The sequence below is a fragment of the Oncorhynchus mykiss genome, chromosome 14 (assembly GCF_057628025.1).
Source record: "Oncorhynchus mykiss isolate SJ-2025 chromosome 14, ASM5762802v1, whole genome shotgun sequence".
In the NCBI taxonomy this organism is placed as follows: Eukaryota; Metazoa; Chordata; class Actinopteri; order Salmoniformes; family Salmonidae; genus Oncorhynchus; species Oncorhynchus mykiss.
Window position 1 is genome coordinate 27,598,182 of NC_143035.1, and position 20,767 is coordinate 27,618,948.

General features: G+C 44.2%; 3 protein-coding genes and 1 long non-coding RNA gene across 7 annotated transcripts; 2 read left to right on the forward strand and 2 right to left on the reverse strand.

The window, feature by feature from the left end:
- The first annotated feature begins 1,412 nt into the window (after positions 1 to 1,412).
- Positions 1,413 to 10,835, forward strand: fermt3b (FERM domain containing kindlin 3b). Its single transcript, XM_036943229.2, has 15 exons — positions 1,413 to 1,535; positions 2,953 to 3,077; positions 3,331 to 3,564; positions 3,749 to 3,865; positions 5,784 to 5,952; positions 6,050 to 6,152; positions 6,622 to 6,729; positions 6,910 to 7,044; positions 7,524 to 7,570; positions 7,754 to 7,878; positions 8,110 to 8,216; positions 8,394 to 8,606; positions 9,228 to 9,352; positions 10,051 to 10,192; positions 10,368 to 10,835. Exons 2-15 carry the CDS (start codon positions 2,954 to 2,956, stop codon positions 10,545 to 10,547), a joined length of 1,929 nt encoding a protein of 642 aa, XP_036799124.2. The 5' UTR covers positions 1,413 to 1,535; position 2,953; the 3' UTR covers positions 10,548 to 10,835.
- Positions 10,836 to 12,578: 1,743 nt separating this feature from the next.
- LOC149978337 (uncharacterized) lies at positions 12,579 to 13,890 on the reverse strand. Its single transcript, XR_016486359.1, has 2 exons — positions 13,675 to 13,890; positions 12,579 to 12,681 (listed from the first exon to the last, which is right to left on the reverse strand). It is a non-coding gene; the product is annotated as an uncharacterized LOC149978337 (long non-coding RNA).
- Positions 13,891 to 13,918: 28 nt separating this feature from the next.
- LOC110489048 (zinc finger and BTB domain-containing protein 3) lies at positions 13,919 to 17,643 on the forward strand. 2 transcript variants are annotated; one of them, XM_021561598.3, is made up of 3 exons: positions 14,040 to 14,102; positions 14,953 to 15,084; positions 15,232 to 17,643. In XM_021561598.3, the coding sequence occupies exon 3, from the start codon at positions 15,234 to 15,236 to the stop codon at positions 17,016 to 17,018; it is 1,785 nt and encodes a 594-aa protein (XP_021417273.2). In that variant the 5' UTR covers positions 14,040 to 14,102; positions 14,953 to 15,084; positions 15,232 to 15,233; the 3' UTR covers positions 17,019 to 17,643. The 2 variants fall into 2 exon arrangements, with proteins under 2 accessions (XP_021417274.2, XP_021417273.2); XM_021561599.3 differs by lacking the exon at positions 14,953 to 15,084 and having other exon boundaries at positions 13,919 to 14,102.
- Positions 17,644 to 17,645: 2 nt separating this feature from the next.
- rnaseh2c (ribonuclease H2, subunit C) lies at positions 17,646 to 20,675 on the reverse strand. 3 transcript variants are annotated; one of them, XM_021559495.3, is made up of 5 exons: positions 20,583 to 20,675; positions 19,307 to 19,461; positions 19,049 to 19,161; positions 18,606 to 18,725; positions 17,646 to 17,903 (listed from the first exon to the last, which is right to left on the reverse strand). In XM_021559495.3, the coding sequence occupies exons 2-5, from the start codon at positions 19,458 to 19,460 to the stop codon at positions 17,880 to 17,882; spliced, it is 411 nt and encodes a 136-aa protein (XP_021415170.2). In that variant the 5' UTR covers position 19,461; positions 20,583 to 20,675; the 3' UTR covers positions 17,646 to 17,879.
- Between the last annotated feature and the right edge of the window lie 92 nt (positions 20,676 to 20,767).

Sequence of the window (20,767 nt, forward strand, 5' to 3'; positions counted from 1 at the left end):
GTGTTTTGTTCTATTTATTATTTTTTTCAATCCCAGCCTCCGTCCCCGCAGGAGGCCTTTTGCCTTTTGGTAGGCCGTCATTGTAAATAAGGATGTGTTCTTAACTGACTTGCCTAGTTTAATAAAGTTGTTTTTTTTTATTGAAAAAATCCTCTTTCCTCAACTCCTCTTGTACACACTATTTATTTTCAGGTCAGCGACCACAGAGGAAATATGAGGAGAGAAGAGGACATTTAGAACTGTTAGGGCATATCCTTCAAAAGCTAATGCAAGACTATGTCAACCAAGTGTCAAAGGTTACATAGAAGTGCCCCTTACTCCTCCTGTGTGTGTGTGTGTGTGTGTGTTAATAATTTGACCAACTGGAGACATTTTGTTAGTCCCCACAAGGTCAAATGCTATTTCTAGGTGGTTTAGGATTAAGGTTAGAATTATGTTACGGGTTAGGAGCTAGGGTTAGTTTTAGGGTTAGGAGCTAGGGTTAGTTTTAGGGTTAGGAGCTAGGGTTAGGGTAATAGTACGGGTTAGGGTTAGAAAATAGGATTTTGAATGGGACTGAATTGTGTGTCCCCACAAGGTTAGCTGTACAAGACTGTGTGTGTGTGTGTGTGTGTATGTGTGTGTGTGTGTCCATCACATGTCAATTGACACACAGCCTACTGCAGGTGGTTCCCCAACTTGCGGGGGGATTTTATTTGGCCAAGTTTTCTGAGCCCTATAAAGTTGTTTTTGTTTTTTATATTGTTCGACATTAAAAGACTGTAAAAACACCAGAAAATCAGCTCCTAGTGATTTTAATTTGGGAAATCTGTTCCAAAGTATTCCCACTCATAATAGAGCGACACTAAACCAGGTTTGAAATTACTGTGTTTTAGTCTAATATTACATCTGTTTGGGCTTCTTGCGGTCAATTTGCAGTCTACAGATTATCTGGCCCTCTGACCATCTGCCCATGAAAAAAAAACGGCCCGCGGCTGAATCTAGTTGATGAACCCTGGTCTACTGTATGGATCACATGACCCTCCCTTCCCCTACCCACCCTCCCCAGACTGCTACAGAACCCTGGTCTACTGTATGGATCACATGACCCTCCCTCCCCAGACTGCTACAGAACCCTGGTCTACTGTATGGATCACATGACCCTCCCTCCCCAGACTGCTACAGAACCCTGGTCTACTGTATGGATCCCCTACCCACCCTCCCCAGACTGCTACAGAACCAATGAGACTGACATACGGTCATTATAACTGACACACACACACACAGAGCTAAATTCAGTGTCACTGTCACTCACATTTCCGGTGGCCGGAAACTGACAAAGGAGGAACACCCTTTTCAGCACTGACATGTGCACCACATATCATACATACACCACAACTCAAGACCCAACCCAACAGAGAGAGAGGGGAAGTGGAATAGGCTGGTTTCACCAAATGAGTCCAGAAGGGTAGTTTCACAGAACAAGCAGAAGAAGGGTAGTGGGTCTTTTTTTAAAGAAGCTGCCAGAGTCCCCTGCATTTTGGACGGTAGAGAAGGTAAGATGCACAAGAGTGTGTAGCAAATGTGAGACGGACTGTGTTGTTTGTGTGAGAGTGTTTCGCCCGGGGTCTCAGAGAGAGATAGAGAGATGTTTTTCTGGTCGATTGTGATGTTGGAGGATGGGACAGAGGGATGGATGTGAACAGTATATGACTTCAGTAGGCTTCTATTCTATCGATGGGCCAAAACTCTGACTCCTTTGCTGTAAGTAGAACAAGACAACTAGTCAAGTTACAGAGTGCTTAACCTTACACCATGTTGTTATTACCATACTTACATGACACACACACACACACACCAGTGGAGGCTGCGGAGGGGAGAACGGCTCATAATAATGGTTGGAACGGAGCTAATGGATTGGCATCAAACACCTGGTGTATTTGATACCATTCTACTGATTACACTCCAGCCATTACCACGAGCTTGTCCTCCCCAATTTCGGTGCCACCAACCTCCTGTGCACACACACAGTTGGACATTTGATGGGGTTGGGTTGGGTAGGATTGGGTTGGGTAGGAATGGGTTGGGTAGAGTCGGGTAGGATGGGGTTGGGTATGGTCTGAAAGCAGAAGTATGCATCCAGAATGATTGCTGAAGTTAGAAATAGGAAGTGTGTGTGTGTGTTGTCATATTGAACTTGTCAGAGAACCCGGTCATCTAGGGTGTGTGTGTGTGTTGTCATAGTGAACTTGTCAGAATAACCCGGTCATCTAGGGTGTGTGTGTGTTGTCATAGTGAACTTGTCAGAGAACCCGGTCATCTAGGGTGTGTGTGTGTTGTCATAGTGAACTTGTCAGAAGAACCCGGTCATCTAGGGTGTGTGTGTGTTGTCATAGTGAGCTTGTCAGAATAACCCGGTCATCCAGGGTGTGTGTGTGTTGTCATAGTGAACTTGTCAGAATAACCCGGTCATCTAGGGTGTGTGTGTGTTGTCATAGTGAACTTGTCAGAATAACCCGGTCATCCAGGGTGTGTGTGTGTGTGTTGTCATAGTGAACTTGTCAGAATAACCCGGTCATCCAGGGTGTGTGTGTGTTGTCATAGTGAACTTGTCAGAAGAACCCGGTCATCTAGGGTGTGTGTGTGTTGTCATAGTGAACTTGTCAGAATAACCCGGTCATCCAGGGTGTGTGTGTGTGTTGTCATAGTGAACTTGTCAGAATAACCCGGTCATCCAGGGTGTGTGTGTGTGTTGTCATAGTGAACTTGTCAGAAGAACCCGGTCATCCAGGGTGTGTGTCTGTGTGGGACGTGTGGTTGGGATTTGAAAGTGTGTTTCATGTGACATACATACACATTTTCTGTCCTCCCCTTCACACGTTCTTTCTCTCATTCTTTTTCCCAACCCAACACTTGTTTCTCCCTTACTATTCTCTCTCTCTTTCTCTCTCCTTCTATTTCTCTCTCTCTCAGTATGGCAGCGTGGGACCTGTCAGTTGCGGTGGAGGACCTGGGAGCTGATGCTCCGCCCATCACTGTCAGTGTGACCTCTGACCTACACATAGGTGGGGTCATCCTCAAACTAGTGGAGAAGTCACGTGAGTCACACACACACACACACACACACACACACACACACACACACACACACACACACACATACACATACGTATTCAGATAGTGCACACTGTATGGTGGAGACCAGCAATCTCCCTATCCTACACAGCATTGTATAGAGGTGATATTCACTCATATGATCCACCACAAGTAGATCCCAAGGCACTGACTGTGTGGGTGATGCATGGCGGACATGTTGTGTCAGAGGGCTCACCAGTTTCCTCCCCTGTGCAGAGGTAAAGCGCGACTGGTCGGATCATGCCCTGTGGTGGGAGCAGAAGCAGCAGTGGCTCCTGCGAACGGCCTGGACCCTTGAGAAGTGTGGCATCCAGGCAGATGCCGGGCTCATCTTCATGCCCCAGCACAAGCCCCTGAGGCTGGGCCTGCCCAACGGACTGAACCTCAGGCTCCGGGTCTGCTTCTCTGGGCCTGTGTTCCGCACTGTGCTGGGCATCTGCAAGATGCTGAGTGAGTTCAGAAATCAATTACTTTATTTTCTCTTTCCAATAAGTTTTTTATTTTCACATCAACATAACAAAGGAATCCACAATCTACCATATGACCTGCTTATAGTTTTAAGTGAAAGTTTGGCACTCCACAAAACACTTTTTCACCCATCCCTCCATTCTTTCTCCTTCCTCTCTGGTTCCAGACATCCGTCGGCCAGAGGAGCTGTCCCTGCTGCGACCTGTAGAGGAGAAGAAGAGGAAGAAAGTTAGAGACTTGTCAGAGGAACTGTATGACCTCACAGAAGTGCCTCTCACCTCAGGTACACATTATGACCATCATGTCCCCATCGACCCTCAGCTGACCAATCACAATATGAAGAGCAGAACCTGCATCGTTATGTCTGACTAATTATTAGAATAACTAAGCTTGCTTAAAGCTTATGTAACTAAGTACTTGCTATAGTAGCAGTAGTAGTAGTAGTAGTAGTAACAGTAGTAGCAGTAATATTAGTAGTAGTAGTAGTAGTAGTAACAGTAATAGTAACAGTAGTAGTAACCGTATTAGCAGTAACAGTAGTAGTAGTAACAGTAACAGTAGTAGTAACAGTAGTAGCAGTAATAGTAACAGTAGTAGTAACCGTATTAGCAGTAACAGTAGTAGTAACAGTAGTAGTAGTAACAGTAGTAGTAGTAACAGTAGTAGTAACCATATTAGTAGTAACAGTAGTAGTAGTAACAGTAGTAGTAGTAGTAACAGTAACAGTAGTAGTAACAGTAGTAGTAGTAACAGTAGTAGTAGTAACAGTAACAGTAGTAGTAACAGTAGTAGTAACAGTAACAGTAGTAGTAACAGTAACATTAGTAGTAGTAGTAGTAGTAGTAACAGTAACAGTAGTAGTAACAGTAGTAGTAGTAACAGTATTAGCAGTAACAGTAGTAGTAGTAGTAGTAGTAGTAGTAGTAGTAGTAGTAGTAGTAACAGTAACAGTAGTAGTAACAGTAGTAGCAGTAATAGTAACAGTAGTAGTAGTAACAGTAGTAGTAACAGTAACAGTAGTAGTAACAGTAGTAGTAGTAACAGTATTAGCACTAACAGTAGTAGTAGTAGTAGTAGTAACAATAACAGTAGTAGTAACAGTAGTAGCAGTAATAGTAACAGTAGTAGTAACCATATTAGCGGTAACAGTAGTAGTAACAGCAGTAGTAGTAGTAGTAGTAGTAACAGTAACAGTAGTAGTAACAGCAGTAGTAGTAGTAGTAGTAACAGTAACAGTAGCAGTAACAGTAGTTTTAGCAGTAGTAGTAGCAGTAGTAGTAGTAGTAACAGTAGTAGTAACAGTAGTAGTAGTAAGAGTAATAGTAGTAGTAACAGTAGTAGTAGTAACAGTAGTAGTAGTAGTAGCGGTAGTAGTAACAGTAACAGTAGTAGTAACAGTATTAGCAGTAACAGTAGTAGTAGTAGTGGCGGTAGTAGTAACAGTAACAGTAGTAGTAACAGTATTAGCAGTAACAGTAGTAGTAGTAGTAGTAGTAACGGTAGTAACAGTAACATTAGCAGTAACATTAACAGTAGTAGTAACAATAGTAGTAGTAGTAGTGGTAGTAGTAACAGTAGTAGTAGTAGTAGTAGTAGTAGTAGTAGTAGTGGTAGTAGTAACAGTAGTAGTAGTAACAGTATTAGCAGTAACAGTAGTAGTAGTAGTAGTAGTGGTAGTAGTAACAGTAGTAGTAGTAGTAGTAGTGGTAGTAGTAACAGTAGTAGTAGTAACAGTAGTAGTAGTAGTAGTAGTGGTAGTAGTGGTAGTAGTAACAGTAGTAGTAGTAGTAGTAGTGGTAGTAGTAACAGTAGTAGTAGTAGTAGTGGTAGCAGTAACAGTAGTAGTAGTAGTAGTAGTAGTGGTAGTAGTAACAGTAGTAGTAGTAACAGTATTAGCAGTAACAGTAGTAGTAGTAGTAGTAACAGTAACAGTAGTAGTAACAGCAGTAACAGTAGTAGTAGTAGTAGTAACAGTAACAGTAGTAGTGGTAGTAGTAGTAACAGTAGTAGTAACAGTATTCGCAGTAACAGTAGTGGTAGTAGTAGTAGTAGTAACAGTAGCAGTAACAGTATTAGCAGTAACAGTAGTAGTAACAGTAGTAGTAGCAGTAACAGTAGTACTAGTAGCAGTAGTAGTACGATCTAGATATCTTCACTATTTGACCCAATATTGGCCCTGTCCTGTTTCCCTTCCTACCCAGTGTCCCGCCCCTGCTTGTATAATGGAATGCCTGCCCATTTCGCTGACTCCCCTAAGACTGAGAAGGTGTACAAGATGCTGTCAGTCTCCCAGCCTGCTCCCCCTCCAGAGGCCATCGCTAAGCTGTACCGCCCCGCCAGTGTGGTAGACAAGGCCCACATCCACAGCAGGTAGACATATACACACACACACATTTCTCTGTCTCGATCTTCACTTCACTCTGTCGTCGTCCTTCGTTCTAAGTACTTTCTCTCTCTCCTTTCTCAGGTGGCTGGACTCTTCTCGTTCACTGATGGAGCAGGGAGTTCAGGAGAATGACAGACTATGGCTGCGCTTCAAATACTACTGCTTCCATGACCTGGAGCCCAAGGTGTGTGTGTGTGTGTGTGTGTGTGTGTGTGTGTGTGTGTGTGTGTGTGTGTGTGTGTGTGTGTGTGTGTGTGTGTGTGTGTGTGTGTGTGTGTGTGTGTGTGTGTGTGTGTGTGTGTGTGTGTGTGTGAGTTAGTGATATACCGAATGGAAAGTGATAGTTGAATTGGAAATAGGCTCTAAAATAGAAGTGTGAACTCTACTCTGGAATCTAACCATCTGGGTTTTACTGACTCACTTCTGTGACCTCTTCTGACCTCTCTCTCTCATCTTTTTCTCACTCTTTCTTCTCTCTCCCCTTTTGTCTCTCCTTCTTTCTCTGCTGCCTCACCTCTTTCTCTCTGCCCCTTCACCTTTCTCTCTCTCTGCCCCCTCACTTTTCTCTCTCTGCCCCCTCACATTTTTCTCTCTCTGCCCCCTCACCTCTCTCTCTCTCTCTCTCTGCCCCCTCACCCCAACCCCTCCCTCAGTATGATGCGGTGCGTCTGACCCAGATGTATGAGCAGGCTCGCTGGGCCATCCTACTGGAGGACATAGACTGTACTGAGGAGGAGATGCTGCTGTTTGGAGCTATACAGGTACACAGAATGGATACTTCCTAGACATGTGCCTTCATTCTAATACCTGAACCCCATCAAGCGTTCACCAAAAGAGAGCATCAACTGTCAAAGTTGTTTTAATGTTAGTTCTAATGTGCTGTAAGTATAACTATGACTACCTCTCCCTTGTCATCTTCAACCCCCCCCCCCCCCCCCCAGTACCACATCAACAAGCTGTCCCTGTCGGAGCCCCAGACGATGACCTCTAGTCCGGCCATGGATGACCTGGACTCAGCCCTACAGTGCCTGGAGGTCAAGCTGGATGGGGCGAACAGCAGCCCCCAAGACATGCTGGTCAGAACATTATGACTCTTTATTTCCCACAATATATTGTATTGTGAGTCAAAATATATGTATTTCAGTTATGTATTTGAATGATAAATAAAGTAGCGTAGCCCTTTCCTGTAGTCAAATGACCAAATCCCCTCTGGTGTTTCTAAGTCAAACGGATTGGTTATGTTTCTATCTTCTGTGATGTATATAAAGTGTAATATTGGGAGGCAAACTCAAATATCTGACATGCTTCTTTTTTTGAAGACCATAACCTTGTGTTGGAGGTGTGTACTTTAGTTTCAAAGTAGATTTGTTTAAGACCACCAATAAACTGTCGGTGTGACTCTGATTTAGCCCCCTGCAGTAAAAGGTTCAATTAAGTAGAATTCAATTATAATATATTTTTTATCGACACAGATGCCAGAATTATTTCCCATGCCTATTTGAAAATCAGATGTCAAACAAGGATTCATTTGCATGTTGCTTTGGCTTCCACACAGGAGAACCTGACCGCCCCAGAGCTGAATGATTATTTGAAGATATTCCGGTAAGATCCGACATTTGTGTGAAAAAATGTCTGATTCCTCATTTCCCTGCACTATTTTTAGACTGGAACACACAAAATTGTACACACACAAACATGCATTATCAGCACATGCACACACCCACCCACCCACAAAGTAATTCCCACAGCATGTAAAGCAGTAATAACAGTGTACTTCTGTTTGAGGCCCAAGAGGTTGACTCTGAAGGGATACAAGCAGTACTGGTTCAAGTTTAAGGATGCCTCCATCTCCTACTATAAGAGCAAAGAGGAGAGCCTGGGAGAACCCATTCAACAGATCAACCTCAAAGGTATGAAGCAGACACTGAGGGAGAATCTCAATTACATTTCCTTGATTTCTTACATCCTCTCTCCTGGCCTCTTTCCCAAAACCCATTGGATGAGAAGGTCAGAGGAGAAGGAATCAAGGAAATGCAATTAATGTTCTCCCTTAGATCAATTGTCTTTAGTCTCTTTCACCTACTTATACTAACAGTACAATGACCTTATACACACAGTACAATAACCTTTCATCTTTTCAGGCTGTGAGGCTGCTCCAGATGTGAATGTTGCTGGACAAAAGTTCTGCATCAAACTTCTGATCCCAGCTCCAGAGGGCATGAACGAGGTCTACCTGCGCTGTGAAAATGTGGGTTACACACACACAAACACAGACACACACACACACACACAAACTGCGAGATACGTGAGTACTACATTTCTTACAATATTTGTTGAAAGTGTAGATAAGATCCACTATAAGGCCCAAGATCTTGCCCATAACTGTAGTCTCTCTCTCCCTCTCTATCTATCTATCTATCTATAGGAGGAGCAGTATTCCAGTTGGATGGCAGCGTGTCGTCTGGCCTCTAAAGGGAAGAGTCTGGCAGACAGCTCATTCCAGAGTGAGGTCCAGAGCATCCGATCCTTCCTGGCCATGCAGCAGACCAACCCCAACACACACACAGATGACAGCATGAGCATCAACACACACAGCCTGGTCTCTCCACGCTACAGCAAGAAGTACAAGGCCAAACAGGTACCAAGTAGAGCTTGGTAACTGCCAAAATAAAGGAAACACCAACATGAAGGGTCTTAATGGGGCGTTGAGCCAGAACAGCTTCAATGCACCGTGGCATAGATTCTTCAAGTGTCCGGAACTCTATTGGAGGGATGTAACACCATTCTTCCACGAGAAATTTCATAATTTAGTTTTGTGTTGATGGTGGTGGAAAACGTTGTCTCAGGCGCCGCTCCAGAATCTTCCCTAAGTGCTCAGAGAGCTGATGACTGGGACGGCCATGGCATATGGGTTACATCATTTTCATGCTCATCAAACCATCCTTTGATCACTCGTGCCCTGAGGATGGGGGTATTGTCATCCTGAATAGAAATTATTTACCATAGGTTGAAGGTGATCACTCAGAATGGCTGTGTATGTATTGGCGTTTACCTGACCTTCTAAAGGGATGAGAGGACCTAACCCATGCCAGGAAAATTACACTTCACAATAGAGCTGCCAGAACCCTCATTTACTCAAGTGTGTGCTTTATTTTGGCAGTTGTCCAACATAGTACCACACAGTTGAGTCATTTTTGAGACCATTTTATTTCCTTCTAACCCCACATGACCCTCTCTCTCTCTCTCTGGCCATGCCCAGTTGACCCCTCGTATCCTGGAGGCATATCAGAACGTGGCTCAGCTCTCCCTGACTGACGCCCTCCTCCGCTTTCTCCAGATCTGGCAGGCCCTGCCTGACTTTGGTATCTCCTTGGTGGTGGTGAGGTAAGGCGGATCTGGCAACCCAGTGTATCACACGTTTCACAGCAGGCTATTCTCGGTACCTAGAATCAAATCTTGCGTGCACTAGCTGGGCAGTTACCACAATTTACATTTATGTTAACAGTCTATCACCAAAGATTAGTGAGAGGCTAATGGCTGGCTAAGGTTAAGTTGTTGTGGTGAAGTTGAGTCTAGTGGCTGGTCTAAGGATAAGTTGTGGTGAAGTTGAGTCTAGTGGCTGGTTTAAGGATAAGTTGTGGTGAAGTTGAGTCTAGTGGCTGGTCTAAGGATAAGTTGTGGTAAAGTTGAGTCTAGTGGCTGGTCTAAGGATAAGTTGTGGTGAAGTTGCGTCTAGTGGCTGGTCTAAGGATAAGTTGTGGTAAAGTTGAGTCTAGTGGCTGGTCTAAGGATAAGTTGTGGTAAAGTTGAGTCTAGTGGCTGGTCTAAGGATAAGTTGTGGTGAAGTTGAGTCTAGTGGCTGGTCTAAGGTTAAGTTGTTGTGGTGAAGTTGAGTCTAGTGGCTGGTCTAAGGATAAGTTGTGGTGAAGTTGAGTCTAGTGGCTGGTCTAAGGATAAGTTGTGGTAAAGTTGAGTCTAGTGGCTGGTCTAAGGATAAGTTGTGGTAAAGTTGAGTCTAGTGGCTGGTCTAAGGATAAGTTGTGGTAAAGTTGAGTCTAATGGATGGTCTCTGACCCGTTCAGGTTTAAGGGCAGCAGGAAGGACGAGGTGCTGGGCATCACCCCCAACCGCCTGATCCGTATCGACCTGGGGGTGGGAGAAGTGGTCAAGACCTGGCGCTACAACAACATGAGGCAGTGGAATGTCAACTGGGACATACGACAGGTGACCAGACCCGTCAATCAAACAATCAAAATGTTCACATTTTTCTGCACACAATCTCCTTTAGTAATCTGCATCACCAAATACACACTGAACTCTGTATCCCTTTTTCCTGGTCATTTAGCTTTGCTCGTCTTTTGTGTGTGCTTGTTTGTTTGTTTGTTTTACTAACCCACAGGTGGCCATAGAGTTTGATGGGAACGTGAACATAGCGTTCAGTTGTGTGACGGCTGACTGTAAGATCGTCCATGAGTTCATTGGAGGCTACATCTTCATGTCGACACGCAGCCGCGAGCAGAGTGACACACTCAACGAAGAGCTCTTCCACAAGCTGACAGGAGGCCACGAGGCTCTGTGACACCCTCACCCAGTAATATACAGCAGCTATAGCCCTAGAAGCAATCTATAAATCCATACAGCAGATACACCAGTGGACAGTTTGAGTGTTTTAGGGTGCGGCTGCAGCAGCCTTGAAGAGAAATGACAACCAGTCCACGCTGGGATCCTAGCAGACATGCAGTTGACTATTCAATAAATCAAGGAAGAGGTGACCCATGAATAGAAGTTATAGAAAATGATTAACAATGTAATGAATTGTCAATTCTGAAATCCATAATTAAATATGTTTATTGACATACATAAAAAAGTTGACCGTTTTAATTTCCCTATGAGGCATTTGGCTTGATGGTTGAATGTCCTCGAGTATGGTGGCAGTTTCCGGAAATGTTGCTAAATGCACAGGAAGCCACAGGAAGGCATGCGGGGTGTGTGTGTGTGTGTGTGTTTTCCTATCTCTGTGGAACAGTTGAGACTGTCCGTTGACAAAACCACAGCTTGTGCCTTCTGCTTCCCATCTGATAGATAGCATCCTTTTGTGTCTTCCAGTCATGTGACAGTGTTATCAGGAACACCCTTCAGTCTCTGTGCCTGTACTGTGGCCTGTATGGTAATAGAGTTGTTGTTGAGGGTGTTTTCAGACTCATAGTCTTCATTCAGTCTTCGGGTTCTGGTTCCGAACAGTATCTGTTTCCATGGAAACAGTCTAGACAGAACTGGAAATCGACAGCTGTCTGATGACAAACTCAGCCATGTCTTTTACCTCCGAAGCGCAGATAAGCCTCTTCACCTACTCCAGTGGCAGAATACTCTCTAAAACAGATTATTTATATCATTTGTAAATATTCACTTCCCTCTCTATCCATCCCATCTAACATCCTCCCCTTCGTGAGTGTGTGTCATGTGTGAGGTACATGTGGGTCTTAGTTTCAGGGCGGGGAAGTAGTTTCCCCCTCAGTATCCCCACGTGTCAGCAATACACCGTTCTCCAGCCAGAAGAACTGGATAGCCTCTGCACAAAAATCAGAAACACATAAAGAAAAATACTTATGCATTTAGACAATGACAGCACTCTGATACTTTAAGTTATCAGACAAGGCTTTGGGGACATCAGTGAATATGGCCAGGTCACAGTCTCTCCTCATGCCTGGAGCAAAGGGAGGATACAGACATCAAAGGAAGCCCGTCTATGAGAGGCTCTATGGCAAGTTTCCCAGACCCAGATTAAGCATATTCCAGGACTTAAAGCACTTAAAGAAATCATTAATTGAGCATGCTTGTAAAGATAGGAGTAGGCTATTAAGCCTTCCCAGAAGGCCCTCCTTATTTGGGCAACAAATAATTTCACAGTGCTTAGGGACAGATCGGACTGGGGTGAGGGGTGGTCCAAAACACGGGAGGGTTGCCAACCTTTTCTTTTTTCTTTTGGGAGGGTAGTGTGGTTTTTTTTTTTTTGGGGGGGGGGGGGGGCAGGGAAGGGTTGTGTTTTTGGGGGGGACACAGGGGAGGGTAGTGTGTTTTTTGGGGGGACACAGGGGAGGGTTGTGTGTTTTTTTTCTGCAGCTCAGCCCAACACCCCACAGTTTACCACAATATTCACATGAAAATCTGTCACCAACTGAATGGAAACCTAGCTATAGACACCCTAAAACTCTGGCAAGTGCACCAGTCCAGTGTCACTTGATTATGCATGCACATCATGGTTCACCAGCAGCCACAAACATCTAAAGAATAAGCTACCAGCCAAACAAACTTGTAAGAATTGTACTTAAAACCACATCATACTCATCTGGAGATTCAGCATTTTTTCATCTCTATGTAATTGTTTATGTATTTATGTAAAAAAAAAAAAATAGGGACGACAATCGAAATAAATCCCCAACTTTACTGTGCAATCCCGGTCATCTTAGTGGTATGTATGTTGTTTTTCCCCAGACAAAATCAATCAATCAATCCAAACTTTTTTGTGCACTCAGTGTAAATGAGGAGTAAAGATTGTAGGGGTGCATGTCATGTTTATAGTGCAGCAATATGAAATGATGGAACAGTGGGATTAAATAAGATGCTTTTATAACAGGATTTATGTGAAGTTCCATCTGATTGGCTCCATAGTGCAGAGCAAAGGACAGAGACTTGGACAGGCGGGCATCCTTGTCCTGAAAGACAACACATGCACACTTGTGATTACCCACATAAACAAAATACTACAGTATGCCATGGTATAAATACTATAGAATTCACTTTTGTGTTTTTACGGACTTTACTTTAGTAGTATTCACTAAAGTCTGCAAAAACACTACAGTGAATACTGTAGTATTTACTGTAATATACTATAGTATTAAAAGTTAACTACAGTACAAATACTGTAGTAAAAGAACTGTAGTATATGCTATAGTAATTAATGTAGTATTTTTGCAGATTTTAGAATACTTTAGTATTTACTGTAGTGTTATATGCAAACTGTACAATACTGTTGTATTTACTGTAGTGTTTTCTCTGACATTACTGTAGTACAGCGATATTGAACTCATTTTTCCACGGGGGCTGCATTCAGTCTTCAACGGGTTTGTTTATATTTCTTTGCCATCAACATTTTCTATAAATTGTCCATCGTTATTGGAATTGCCGATGCTCCCTGACTGTCTAGTGATTATTAGCGAGCTGGACAGTCGAGAAACTGTATTAATAAAGGTTCATTATCAATTTGTTTTTAGTCCTTTTTAAGTATATTGAGTTAATTGTGGTAGGCCTATAGTATTCTACAGTATACTACAGTTCACTATAGTAAGTACTATAATATTCTATAGTAAACGTAGTATTTTTGTTTATGTGCGAGTCTGTGGTGGTAACTCACACCAGCTAACTATAACACCACCACTCAATATAGACTTGCAAAACGAGAGGCTTCCAGTACTCTGCTACTTGCTAGAATATAATAAACGTCCTCAAGTTAGTCTTATGTCACGTTCACAAGGAAACTCGTACGACTTGCTAATTCTTGGAGTGATTAACTACAACTAGTTAACAAGTCGGACATTTCCGAGTTTCCTAGTTCTGATTTGCATTTGAATACTTCATTAGAGAAGGGCTAGCGAAAGACAGAAATATGAAACATCCCAAAGAGGACTAATGTCAGTCTATTTTCTCACCTCTTCACGATTGATTACCTGACTTCCCCCTTCCACGTCCTCTTCCTCCACTGTCCATTTACAGTACAGTTCTTTCTGTCGGTTCAATGTGGAATGGATCTCTCTCAACTCTCATAACATTAAGTTGCAGAGCAAGGCAAGCTACCACAATAATTAAAACGTTATGGTGCCCGGCCTGCCTACTGCCATGCCCACTAAAGAAAAGTTTGCACATTCAAAGCGCAAATGTTGAATGTTCTTACGTAAGCACAATAAATGACTGTGGTAAAACTCACTGGCAAAATATAGATTGACATATATAGTTAAAAATAATTGCACGAAATGTAAAAAAGCAGGCACATTGTTCAGACTCCAACCAGTAGGTGCCAGTAATGGGCTTTGGCCCTTTGTTTTGTGTCAATAAAGAAAAGAGGCTACGTTTTTAGCAGGTAAGAATATCTTGTAGCAGCTGGCTAATGATAGATTTAAATATAACAATGGTGTTTCCAACTACATTTTGGTACAAGTCCCGATAAAGGCTTTATCAAGTGATCTAAAATATGTTTATTTAGAGATGTACGGACTAAAATGGTCATCATTCAGTATTAGCAAGCTACCAGTTAGCTTGCTAATATTGGTCCAGCGAGTATCAAATAGCTATAAACCTCGCATAACTGGTAAATATTCAAATACATGAATCATTTGTGTTTATTGTGCACTTACTCGCTACTAAGAAACTGTATTGTTTACTATTGATGAATAACAGTGCTTGATGTGTAGCTATTGAAAATTACGGATATATTTTCTTGCCTTTATCATGCATACAAGGAGGGTAACCAGTGCTTGAGGACTAGCGAGGCGAAATCCTCAATTAGAATCCTAAGGTGAAACACTTACGCACTTGTCTCTATGTAAACTCAGTATTCCCGGACAGGCTATTAACAGTCAGAATGTTGAATAAACTTCCCCTTTAACTTACTTTACCTGTTGTCCACTTAATTTGACTTTATGTAGGAGGTACTCTGAGACAAAATAACCACAGGGAAGTGTTATTAGACCGTTTTTCATACACTGGTCTGTACAGTATATGGTTGGTATTTCCGGTTTTTATTTTCAATACTGATGCAATTCACACGTGACAAACACTTGCACAACCTACCAGCGCCGCAAAAGTCTGTTTAACAACCCATTCCATCCTCCTACCGCCAAAAGGACTAACAGCAGGTACTACTGGTAAAGTATATGTAAATATAGTTTTATTCAACACTGTCTAGTAGAGACTATTGCGTGTTTTTTTAGGGTGACTTCAGTCAGATTGATAATCCATGGAGTAACCATGGCAACCGTCTGTTGAGACAAGGGAGGCAGTCCAACCCGACTTCTCTGAAGCAGACTGATTGCCAGTGTGAGGGAGCACACTGTCACATTCCAGTAGGTGCTTCACTGGTTCTTTCTTTCTCTGTCTTCCTATCCATCAGATCTCCTTGTAATTCACTCTCTCTCTTCCTTCTCTCTCCCTCCCCCCTTCTCTCTTCTCCACTCCCTCGCTCTTTCTCTGTCTCCCTTCTCTCTCTACAGTAATGGAGTTCCCCCGGCACGCCCTGCAGCTCCTGTCAGGCCTGCGTTCTCAGCGTCAGCGTGGGTTCCTGTGCGACTGCACCGTCTTCGTGAGTTCCTCACGTTTCCTGGCCCACCGTGCTGTCCTGGCCTCCTGCTCTCCATTCTTCCACATGTTCTACTCTGATCCCCCAGGGGGCACCGGGGCCAGCTCGGTCACGCTGGACGGGGACATCGTGACGGCGGCGGCGTTCGGCCTGTTGTTAGACTTCATGTACGAGGGTGTGCTGCGGCTTGAGGCCCCTCCCCCAGCAGAGGACGTGCTGGCGGCGGCGAGCTTCCTCCACATGAACGAGGTGGTCCGGGTGTGTAAGAGACGGCTACAGCATCGACCACCACCAGCTGAGGCAGACAGCACGCGCCCGGAGGAGAGTGGAGTGGCGGTGGTGGGTGCAAGTGGACCTGGAGTTGGCATGGTGGCAACAGGAGCTGCCAAAGTGATGGCGATGTCAGTGTCTCAGTCTGCGTCAGTGGCGATGCAGAGAAGCCAGTTGGGCTGTTATACGAGGTCAGAGAGGAGGGTGGAGGTTCATGCGCACGCCCCTCTGAGTCCTGACATGGCCGACACCACCCAGCCGGGCATGGACCAGGCCCTCCTTCATGTGGGTGAGCTGGTTACCCTTTCCTCCGGTCCCTCTCTCAAGCTGGGAGGTCAGAGAGAGGTTCAGGGGGGCTCGGCCCTTTGCAGCCCCTGCAGCTCCACAGAGTCATACAATCTCAGCAGCCACCATCGCCAGCCCTCTTCATCAGCAGGTGCATCATCAGTGGTACCTGTGACCCAGACTGATGGTTCCAGCTCCATGGTGGGGATACTGACCCAGTCTGACCACAGCAGCTCCTCCAGCCCAGAACAGGACAGCCATGACCCTGTCTCTAACAAGAGCACAGTAATCACACCAGGCATGCAATGCCAGCAGCATGGTCTCAGTATCAACACACACCCTCAGATTAGAATACAGCCTCCACACTCACTCCTCACCTCACCTCCCAACCTGAACCTTGTAACCCATCAGGGCCAAACCTCAGCCCTGTCAAGGCCTGACGGGCTGCAGCATGGGGGGTCAGAGAGGGAGAGCAAGGAGGCTAGTGAACACTCTGACATGGGGACTGTGGGAGTGGAGGAGGTGGAGCAGGAGGAAGGGGTGAAGGTAAAGGTGGAGGCCATAGTGATCTCAGATGAGGAGTTTGAGGAGATGGAAGGAGTGATGATAAGGAGAGGAATGAATGGGGGTAGAGAACGAGGGATGATGGAGGTAGAGGACAGGAATGAGTTTAACGACGATAATAAAGACAGAGATGAACTAAACAACCCCCACTTCATCCCTCCTCACCCCCACCACGCCTCACTCCAGATGACCCACTCCCACCCCTCTGAGCCTTTCTCCTTCTCCTTCTCCCCCTCCGGACCCAGCTCCACTTCTTCTGATGCTCCCCCTTTCCCCTCCTCCCTCTTCCCCTCCGTGGGCCAACATTCCGACCAGCCCGTCTACTTCCAGGATTCCATGGGGAATTATGTCGAGGACGTCCCCACGTGCAGTGTTTGTGGAAAGACGTTCTCGTGCGCGTACACCCTGAGGCGACACGCCATCGTGCACACACGCGAGCGTCCCTACGAGTGCCGCTACTGTTACCGTAGCTACACGCAGTCAGGTGACCTATACCGCCACATTAGGAAGGCTCATGACTCCAGCCTGCCAGCCAAACGCAGTAAAGGAGACACTGAGGAGGGCCAGCCTCCACACAGCTAACACACACAGCTAGCTGTATACTTCCCTATGCTACGGAGAATGACACATTATTTATGCCTTCCCCCTTCCAACACCAGAGATCCTGGTCTTGCATGTCCATGGCAATGATCTGAGATTACTTCCCATGATCTGGGATACTTCCCATGATCTGGGGCACTTCCAGACGGTCTGGGATATGTCAGATACGTGTTTTCCTCCACCAGGATGGTCTTTTCCGACATGCCCATTCCCGGGACTGAGTGGGCCCGGTGCTCAGTCAACAAGCTGGTGCTGGCATTCCTAAAGGACAGGGGCTGGTGGTGTTTTAGCTATTTTAAATGGGACTTTCAGGACTTTTGTCTTTTACATATTGTACCAGTTGTCTTACTATGACCTCAGTGCCAAAATACACTGTGTACTGTACTGTTATATATTCCAGATAAATTGACAGTTGTCAAAGGGTACTGTTTTTTGTCAACACTAATAGCGTAATGGTCTGTGATACTTTTACCTGTAAGTCTCCATTGTTGCCAACTTTTACAATTGGCTGAATATCACTACTACTTCATTGCTGTGAATAGAACACATTTCTTCAGTCTAACATACTTCCATTGGAGTGCTGTTCAATAAATGACTTCCAACACGATCTGTATCACAATGGTCTATAATATGAGTATAATTGATGACAGAAAAATACAACAAAAAGAACATGGTACAATAGTAACATTAGTCACAAGAAGCAGCAAGCACAATTCACCCCTATGGATCTGTAAAAGATAGACAGTGTCCACTACAACACAACCAAAATGTGTTGAGGCAGTCTTCAGCATGAAAAGGAGGGTAGAGAAGGGATTGATCTTCTTTGCTTTGGCCTCTTCCATGTCAGTCATCCACCGGCCCATGTATCTGTCAAATATGAATAATGTGTTATTACCCATGGGCCATGTATACATCACTGGGGCTGAGCTCCCTGCCATCCAGGACCTCTATACCAGGCGGTGTCAGAGGAAGGCCTTAAACATTTTCAAAGACTCTAGCCACCCAAATCATAGACGGTTCTCTCTGCTACTGCATGGCAAGCGATACCAGAGCGCCAAGTCTGGGACCAAAAGGCTCCTTAACAGCGTCTACCCCCAATCTATAAGACTGCTGAACAGTTAGTCAAATGGATATCCTGACTATTTGCATTGACCCCCTTTTTATTTGCACTGACTCTCTTGCACCGGCTCTATGCACACTCACTGTAAACTACCCACACATTCACACATACACAAACACACACTCTTTCACATCACATACGCTGCTGCTACTATTTATCTATCCTGATTGCCTAGTCACTTTTACCCTAACCTACATTTATATATTACCTCATACCACTGCACATTTACTCGGTACCGGTACTCCTTGTATATAGCCTCGTTTTTGTTATTTTATTGCGTTTCTATTTCCTTTTTGCAATTTTTCTTACTTTTTAACTCTGCATTGTTGGGAAAGGGCTCGTAAGTAAGCATTCACGGTAAAAATGTCCACCGGTCGTATTCGTCGCATGTGACAAATACAATTCGATTTTTATTAATGGAGTAAAACAAATTATTGTATTACACACACCGCTTCTGCCAGATCCGGCCAGGCCATTGCCATGACGATGCCGTCATCAGAGTTGGGCGAAGTCTCGAGGTTCCAGTAGGTGACTTTATGGAACACTGAGGACACCTTCACAGTCCTGTCCTGGACACACACATTACCTCACATATAGCAGTACTGTCAGTGTGTGAAGAGTTTAAATATGCAATATAGTGTTATACAGTATGTTCCTGCTACAGACAATGGAAAAGGAAGAGTTTCCTGGTTGGTGTGTGGGGTTCACAGCTCAAAAACGGATTATAGCTATCTTCTTTGAGTTGTTGCCCAGTGGCAAGAGCTTGTGGACATTGGTTGGTGATTACAGATAGATTAGAGGAGATTCTGACAGCATTCTTTGTGAGTTGTTGACCTGCTACAGTAGATTATGTGGATGTTGGCCAGAGAGTGATGATTTTGGCAGTGTTTACCTCCTGGTCAGAGCCTGATTTGTTGACCTCTCTCAGCACCAGGCCTGTGTAGCCCTGCGGACAGCTGACCTCCTGACCTTTTAACCCACGACCCCTGAACGAAACCGTTTTCTCTGTGGAAAATGTGGAATAGACACACAAGCCGTATTAAAGTAATCTGTATTGACAGTAGGCTACACACAGCACTCTGAGACATCAGATGTTGGTCTTCCACAGTCTATGTACAGAATGCATGCAGCTACTGCTGCCTCTTTGTACCATGTTTTCGGTCTTTGATGGTGGCTGTGAAGAACTGGGACACCTCTGCAGGCCCGTCATGCTCTATCTCACAGGGCAGCAGGTGAACAGAGGGGCATTCTGCCTGGCTCACTAAGTCCAGCTGTAATCTGGTCACACTGCAATTGGATGACATCCTGAAAGAGAGTGGCAAAATGTCCAAAACAAGTATATGGCCCATATTCACTATTATAGATACCAACATGTTCTCTGTGTGGGCACTTAGGTATCACACTTCGATGGAAGTAAATGGTGTGGTGAATTCAGTGTTTATCTTTAGCGGCTGTAGAAAGTTACTTCCTCGGTCAAAGTGAAAACACAACACAAGAAGTGCATGGGGACCCACGACCAGAGGGGTAGGCCGTCTTTGTAAATAAGAATTTGTTCTTAACTGACTTGCCTAGTTAAATAAATACTACAAAGCAAGATCAATGAGTTAGCCAGCTAACTTTGATAAACAACCAGAAATTAATGTTTATTTTTTGGGGTCATTAAGAAAGCTACATTTAGATGTGTCTTTGGTTGTTGCCAATTTCAAACGTAACTTTCTAAAAAATAAAAAGTTTCTGAATATTTTTGGCAAGTTAGCTGGCTAACTTTGATCTGCCTTTATAGAATACCCCTTTACGGAAAATGAATGCACTGCAGCGAATTCTCAAAAAGGACTTAAATAAATCCTTGTCAACCCGATGATAACAGTATAATTGGTCAAACGTTGGTTTATCGTTAGCTAGCTAGCTTGTATAGTCAATGACAATGGACTGATTCCCTTGCTCAGCATTCAGATAGATTTTCTAAGGCACGTTCGCAAACAAATTTCAAACATTTGGTTAAGAATAATGATACAGTATGTGGCCTGAAAAACACAGTTACACTATACAGTAACGACTCAACCATAAATACAAATGAAAATCAAATGTATTTATTTAGCCCTCCTTACATCAGCTGATATCTCAAAGTGCTGTACAGAAACCCAGCTTAAAACCCCAAACAGCAAGCAATGCAGGTGTAGAAGCAGACTTCTAAATTTTTCTAAAAAGGATCTTTGTTTCTTTTAAGAGAGAAAGAAGAAAAGAAGAAGACAGTGGTCCTTGTCAAACCCAAAGGTAAGATCACTGCAGACTGCACTTAGGTATCCATAGATACAACTTAAAAAGGTTAGCTACTCGCACTATTTATAACCTAACCTGTACTATCTGTCTTTTCAGCCATAGATGAAGACTTGGACAGTTTCTCTGCTGCATATCTCAATATTTACCTTTCAACGGTCCAGATTTCTAATGTTTTCCTCCAACTTCCTCGAGGGCAAGTAAACTTCGACGTGATTGGATAAGATCGTCTTCTTCACCACAGAAATATATGCTTTTGGCGCGTGCAGTCTCAACTCATTTGGGGTATGCTGCCCCCTACTGTGCTGGAGTGGTAATTATATCTCAATCTCAA